This window comes from Tubulanus polymorphus, chromosome 3, assembly GCF_964204645.1.
Source record: "Tubulanus polymorphus chromosome 3, tnTubPoly1.2, whole genome shotgun sequence".
NCBI classification, from domain to species: domain Eukaryota; kingdom Metazoa; phylum Nemertea; class Palaeonemertea; order Tubulaniformes; family Tubulanidae; genus Tubulanus; species Tubulanus polymorphus.
In genome coordinates, this window is record NC_134027.1 from 10,523,610 (window position 1) to 10,531,063 (window position 7,454).

At 39.4% G+C, this 7,454-nt stretch overlaps 1 protein-coding gene across 1 annotated transcript; it reads left to right on the forward strand.

The window, feature by feature from the left end:
* The first annotated feature begins 1,248 nt into the window (after positions 1-1,248).
* LOC141902065 (organic anion transporter 3-like) lies at positions 1,249-4,287 on the forward strand. The gene is made up of 8 exons (XM_074789706.1): positions 1,249-1,695; positions 2,109-2,337; positions 2,478-2,673; positions 2,839-3,072; positions 3,236-3,370; positions 3,512-3,715; positions 3,847-3,919; positions 4,034-4,287. Exons 1-8 carry the CDS (start codon positions 1,249-1,251, stop codon positions 4,205-4,207), a joined length of 1,692 nt encoding a protein of 563 aa, XP_074645807.1. The 3' UTR covers positions 4,208-4,287.
* Positions 4,288-7,454: the final 3,167 nt, after the last annotated feature.

Consider the following 7,454-nt stretch of genomic DNA (forward strand, 5'->3'; position numbering starts at 1 on the left):
TTTACCTTGTTGGCCATGCGACGAATACAAACTATGTGATCGCCCGATATCCTTTGAAAGATATTTAAGTACAATATTGAGAATGAGAGTGGTTTGTGTTTGAATAGGTTTTGAAAAAACTGTTGAAAAATATATGTATCAGGTTGATCGAACGCTTCGTGTATAAGAATGTCCCTGTTTAGTATGACACACTTATGTTTGAAAATTTGATTTAGATATATTGTAATTAGAAAAAAAGAATAAAATTGGATACAAAGCCGACAGCTATGCTATACTTACTTGACAGAGAACCAAACCTGAAAAATTTGAATCTTACGTCTGTTTGCTACGAGTAAGTCATTTACATTATGTATTTTCAACGTTTTAGCTTAATAACACGTGAGGCACTCTGCTCCACGGTAGCCGTTTGGAAAAAGGATCGTTACGATACCAACTATCATTTATTGTACAGAATAGTGGGCTACAGGGCGGAGTACCTTGAATTAGTCCCTCGCTTAAGTTCGCCAATCGTCTACCTCGGAAATTGTATGTACCTCAGATAGAAAATCAGGCGACCCGAGGTACACGGAATTTACAAGTATTTCTAACTTTTCGTTCGCGTTTCGGTCGAGCCCAATCGAAACCTGCCTTTTAAGATGAGTTCACCAACATGATGTGCATATCTACTAAAATTATGCCAACATTGTACAACCCCAATCTGGTTTTAAATACGGGCAAAATGAAGGCATTATCAATAAAAACTAAAATAACAAAAACTACTTGGGGTCGTGAAAATGACCTAAATTTTCTTAAGCAAAATGACCGTACTACACTTCCGGTGTTCAAATTATAAAAGCTATAGAAACTGGAAGATATTTTGATACCCCTCACGATGAAAGAGTGCGCAATTTGTGGGATCTGCAATTGGAGATGAGTGTCACTTTATTTTACAATGTCCTGTTTTCAAAGATCTAAGAACGCAATTGATACCAAATTTCAATGCATCAAACATGCATAAATTATATTATGTATTGAATTGTTCAAGACAGGTAGAAGACTAGCTTTATACATCAGAAAATGTTCAAAACTTCTATTATAAGATATTTGTATCCTTTTCTTTCCCTGTTTAATTTAGATTATGTAAGGAAATATTGTAAGAAATGTTATCTGTGCTCATGTAGAATACATGAAGTAATGTCTAAAAAGTATGAATTATGTAACGTATGTTTTGCAGATGACAATCGAAGCATCGTAAACAATATAGCAAATATGGCAAAATCGATCGACTACAAAAACGACCGGAAGGAGCTACGTTCAGACTCGTTGGATTTGGCAACGAGCATCGATGCTGGGACGGGTATTCCCAAACACGATGAAGGCGATGGTCTATTAGCCGACGTGGAAAATGATACAGAACACGAGCCCGCCAAGTTCGAGGATGTGTTGCACATTGTTGGTGGTAGTAACCGATTTCAAATTCTCGTGTACATTATGGTGAATGTTTCTTTTGAATTTGCTGCTTCTTGTGCAACGACTTACTTCATCATAGAAGGTGCAAATCCAGGCTGGAGCTGTGTGAAATGCGAAAAATACGTGTCAAACGGATCTTACTGTTCTCAGTTCAGCGCTAACGCTACAGAAGGCAGCTGCAAAAACGACAATCACAACTGCCACAATATGACCTTCAACATTCAATACACATCAATTGTCTCAGAGGTACTCATTTCATTCAGTTATCACCTCCTCGGTTAAGCGTACAACGATTCCAGTGATTAAATTAATAGTAATTTCATCGAAATTTAATTTCTATATCGCCCTTTTCGCTGTGATACAATGTTCAACGGTGCTTTCCAGTGGTATTATAGCCCTAGCCTACCCCTCCAACCATTTATCAGTCATCTCTCCCTTGGAATAGATAACGTCCGAGCAGCTGCTAGACGCTCAGGAGTCATTTATCAGATCAGGTACCCATTTATTCCGAGCAGTTAAGAGAGGCAATGAGGATGAGTGTCTTGCCCACTACGGTAATGTACGGGGTTCGAAACCGTGAACTGGCTTCCCAGGAGTCGAACGCTCTTACCACTCAAATATTTACATGTGGTTATAGAAAATTTTGTAAAATTTTTCAGTGGGCACTTGTTTGCAACGAAAGCTGGATCGCTAAACTCGTAGCCAGTATATTCTTCGTTGGGTTATTGGTCGGTGTCGTAGTAATGGGGCAAATATCTGACCGTTTTGGACGAAAGACCAGTCTGATACCTTGTTGGGTCGTCCTTATCATTGCCCAGTCTGTTGTATCTGTAGCACCTTCAGTTTCCATCTACGTAACCATTCGGTTTGTAGCTGGCATGTGTGTAGGTAGGTTCACGCGATTCTTAAAAATCAACCTCGTCCGGAAAAAAATCATAATATTCTGAATCCTTCAATTTGGTAGCCGGCTTTTGCTGAACACTTACAGTAATCGATCATTGAAATAGCCACGTTAAATGTTATTGCAGGATGTTTGGCAGCTAATGGTGCAGTACTGGCGATGGAATTCATGGATCCAAAATGGCGGACGGTTGTCGGGTTCCGGTTCGGTTGGCAGGTTGGTCATTGCGTTACTGCATTGATGGCTTACCTGTTACCCGACTGGAGGAAACTGTCACTAGCAACCGGTCTCATTAGCTTACCATTACTTCCTATAATCGTTTAGTGAGTGCCCCCGATTATGAAATGTTTTCCGAAAATGAATAATATTGAAACATTTAGAATTGTAACATTTTCCGTGCTTCGCAATGTCTACCAAGGTTTCCTTGTGCTGTTCCTTTTTATACATGTATATTACTTCAAAGCTGAGGAGAAAAATTTGCTTTTCAGTTTTCTTCCGGAAAGTGCACGCTGGTACGTTGAAAAACAGAAAATCGACCAAGCGGAAAATTGTCTGAAATACGTAGCCAAAATTAACGCGAAGGATACGACCGGATTGCGAGAAAAACTAGAGTTGATCAGCAATGCAGAGACCGCGAAGAAAAAAGCAAAATCTCTGAATATTACTTATCTATTCCGCACAAGGAAACTGGCTATTCGAAGCGTCGTTTTGATATACGCTTGGCAAGTATAACTTCAAGTTAACGCTAGTGTTAAAAGTATCGTTAGATTGCGATGATTACAAATCAACTTCGTCTTAATGATTTCGAGAATTAAATGCTCGAAAATCCATCCATAAAATGCCACAATGGGAAATTAATTTCTTTTCCTGAAATTGTTTATTTAGGCTGGCAACATCGCTAGTGTTTTACGGTGTTTCTAATCAACTGAGCGACATGACCGGAAATCTGTATCTGAATGTATTCATATCAGGTGCTGGTGTTTTACTGACGAGATGGACTTTCGTATTTTTAGTAAATTGGTATGTTTGCCAAGAAAATTTTTGAACTTAGGCCTTTCGATCATTTTCTGATGCAACTACTCCGCACGAGATCTATTTCACTTAGCATTCCGGCGTTGCTTGTTAACTTTGAACATGGTTTTGATTTTTGCTCTTTTTCAGGATTGGACGACGTATCAGCTTGCTGATATCCCTCAGTATACCGGGTCTATGCTTATTAGCCATAATGATAATGGATTTGACCGGTTTTCTAGACAAGAATCCTATGTTCGTAACTTATTTCGGCCTTGCCGCATACATTATCGGAGCCGGTGCTTGGTGCGTTACGACCTACTATTCGGCCGAACTGTATCCGACGCTACTGAGGTGAGTAAGATACGTTCGTAGACTAGCATAATTATATCGAAGACTTTCTTAAGGTTTGAAATTAGGTTTCTAAGCGAGTACATAATTCAAATCGATTCTAAAGCGAGTCTTAATTGTTTATTTTACTTCAGAAATACTGCAACTGGTACAGGATATATGGGTGCTAGAATCGGTTCAATCATTGCTCCCCAAATTTCTTTGATGGTAAGCTGATTTGTTTAATCCTAACCTCCTAAATATGATTTTTATTGATTGTATACCAACCTCGTAATGTTTGGTCGTACCGATGGTATGCATTGTATTAATTTTTGTTTGTAGAGTAGTCTACATGAGTCTGCGCCGTACGTAGTTGTTGGCGCCGTGGCACTGTCGAGCGCTGCGCTGAATTTCTTCATTCTGCCAGAAACGACCAATAGACCACTGCCGGAAGACCTCGAAGAACAAAAGCCAGTCAGGTCGAATCCAAAAATCAAGTTGATCCGATTATCATAAAAGAGAATACATGTCATGATAGGAGATCCTGATGGCATTGGCAATGTCCATAGGAGTATGTAAAATCATGTGATGTTTCAGTCGCCGGCAAGATTTTGTTCTTTTCGTTCTCATTGTCTTAATTTGAGATATTACAATTTTTAAGATCAGTTTAAACAGAAATCTCTCAGGAAGTCATAAATCCGTATAATAGAATGCATCGTACATCATATTCTACTCATACATTTATTCTTAGAGACAATACAACACTAGGCCTAGTTATTAGGGCACTTCATGTACATAACTATCATTTCTAGTTTGCAATTTTTGGCGCACTGACTTATTTGTATTTTACAATAAAATGCTTAACGTTATCAATCGATTATCTCTCTTCATCAAGTCAAATTACATGGAAATACCTGGAAAAATTGTTATAGCTGCAAACCAGCGATAATGGGTGTTCTGCGATTTATCGTGCACTGATATAGTGGTCCCCGGACTGTGTGCCTCTTGGGACTATGTGTCCTGTTTCCGGTTCTTTATGGGCGGGAGAAATGTGAGCCTCGGAGTTGTTGGTGGATTTTTAGTCCTTTATGGCAGCATGGTCAATCGGATTGTCCCATCCAGAAGATGTGCAAAACTGCGAGACATTGTCACATCCAGAAATGTTTAAATGCGACCATGAACATCGATGTATTCCAGAATCTGAAGCGTGTGATGGTGTTGTGCATTTAACATTACCACTAACGATGAGGCTTTCTGTAACGTCACGTGTCCTAGCAGTTGTAAATGCCAAGGTTATCCTGTTTACTGTAGGGATGTTGGTTTCACTGGTTCTCATCACAGTATCAACTCGAATTCTAATGTTGTCGAATAACAGAGATCTTTTGAATTCATTGACGTTTTCATCTTTGGTTTTTCTTCCCATGCTTAACATCTCCTCGAATGTTTTGCCCTACCCGCTCTCAAACCGGCACAATCTACGTACCTTAGACATTACACATAATAACTACATATTAATCTTAAATGCATTCCACGTATAGTTTATAGGAACTATTCATAATTGATAATCCAATTCGATATTTGGAGGAAGGAAGTTTTATTCGGTGCAAATATATTCAAAGGTCTATCTTCAATGACTTCGTTGAGTTCCAGCAGCAATAGAATCAACTATATATCGAAATATCCTTTCTCTGGTTTAAACTTTAAAATCTCGATTTAGCGAGAAATTCAAATTATATTTCCGCAGAAAGTCGCATATTCGACAATTTGACATCATTAGTCTCCCTAAAGTCTGATGCTTATGAATTTTGCCGCATGGCTTCGAAAGTTGACCAGTGCCTTGCCAGAGCAGATCAATTTTCCTCCTGCATTGTCCTGATGGGTGACACAGTCATCAGAGCGATCATCTGGGTCGTCGCTGCATTCAGTTTCTTGGTGAACAGTATTGTCATTCTACTTCGAATTCAAGTATCTTCATCCAAAACGTGCAACAGATCTTCTGACATCATGAATCTCGCAGCTTACGATTTAATGATGTCGATTTATCTTTCCAAGATCGCAGGAGCCGATAACCTTAACAAAGGAGTTTATTTCCTTGATTCTTAAATTTGGACGTACAGTTTGTTATGTCGTTTTGCTGGTTGTTATGAGATGTAAAGTGTCTTTACATCTCCTAAACATGTCGATAATATTTGGATATTATTCGCTTCCTCATTCTGAATATGATCCATTTGCTACCACTGTCACAATCGTCATACTTATTCACTAAACACTATCGGGGTTTGTCCACCTATGAATCTGCTAACCATTGATGTTAAAGCCTGTCAATATTCATGCGCCATTTTGCTGCGTCCAGCTCGATTATACTTGCAACGATAATAGCGACGTACGCGCAGATGTACAGACTCGTATCTAGACGCACGTCCGGCTCGGGTAAAATTGATCCCACCGATCGCAGGTGTTTGGTAATAAATTCGTGTTATCTATCTTGCTGGCTGCCGATAATTACCGTTCAATATTGCGCGGTATTACCGGTAGAAATACTGAATCAGGTGACGTCTTGGCTGGTGGTTCTTTTATTGCAGATCAATCCGTCCCTCAATCATATTCTTTACACCATACTGACTATTGATTTGAAATCCATGCAAGCAAAATATTAACGTCGTCGACGCTAAACGAATACTCCATCCAAATGGGATCGGGGTCTAAACTGCCCTTATCAAATTGTAATTCATGAGCGTTTGCCAAGAGAAAAATTGCTCAACACACTCGGAATGCATCACAATGACTGTACATAGCCTGTCTGTACATCCATCGACTTCGACAATCTGCCGTCTGTACCCATCCCCTTGCTAATCTTTCGAAAATGTCAATATTTCACCATGTCTTCTCTCACACTGGACCCGAGGAGGTATTTTCATTTGAAAAAGAATTGCCGTTTCCACTCGACTCCGAAAACATTTAAACATTACCATGGAAGGAAAATTACAACGGCAACGTTTCGCCCATGAGAAGCCGATAGTCTGAGGAGATGGGTACATTCAGCGATTTGATACCTGCTGTCACACGGAGAGTGACTATGACTGAAATCCTTAGAAGAACTGCCAATTCCGACCACCTGGTTTGAACTTTTATTTTATTCTCTATACTATGCTGACACATAATATCGTAAACTGATGAGGTTTAGCGGGAAATGAAAGACCAATAAAATGGCTAGAATGAAATGCACGTAAAGAGTATGAGTAATGTCTAATTTCAGAATTCTAAACATTCTCTAGACTAATAACAAATAATTCTTCAAAAATGGCTCAACCCAGTGAACGGGCAGATCATCAAGGAACTATGTCTCTATGTCGTAAATTGAAGAAAGTTTTCGAAGAAGAATTTACCTTTATATAATGAAAATTGCATGAATCGTTGCGGCAAGCTAACCAGGCCGGTTGCTAGTGACAGTTTCCTACAGTCGGTCCCGGTTCCACAGTTGTGAGTTTGAGTTCGCTATGAGTTGAAATCAGTTCATTTTCAATGTTTTAAATCTAGAGTCAAATTCAACTTAGAACTGTGGAACTGGATCTCGAGCAACAGGTAAGCCATCAATGCAGTAGCGCATTGACCAACCGGCAAACCGAACCGGAAACCAACTACTCTGTCCGCCATTTTAGATCCATGAATTCCATCGCAGGTACTGCGCCGTATCCGAAAAAAGTTTTGCCAATCTTCATAATCAACATCAAGGAAATATTAATCATCACAGCTTTGAGAGAAG

Coding starts and splice junctions, on each gene's coding strand:
- LOC141902065 (XM_074789706.1), top strand. CDS start 1,249: ATGGCAAAATCGATCGACTACAAAAACGACCGGAAGGAGCTACGTTCA. Junction 2,338..2,477: donor TGTAGCTGGCATGTGTGTAG/GTAGGTTCACGC, acceptor ATGTTATTGCAG/GATGTTTGGCAGCTAATGGT. Junction 3,371..3,511: donor TTCGTATTTTTAGTAAATTG/GTATGTTTGCCA, acceptor GCTCTTTTTCAG/GATTGGACGACGTATCAGCT.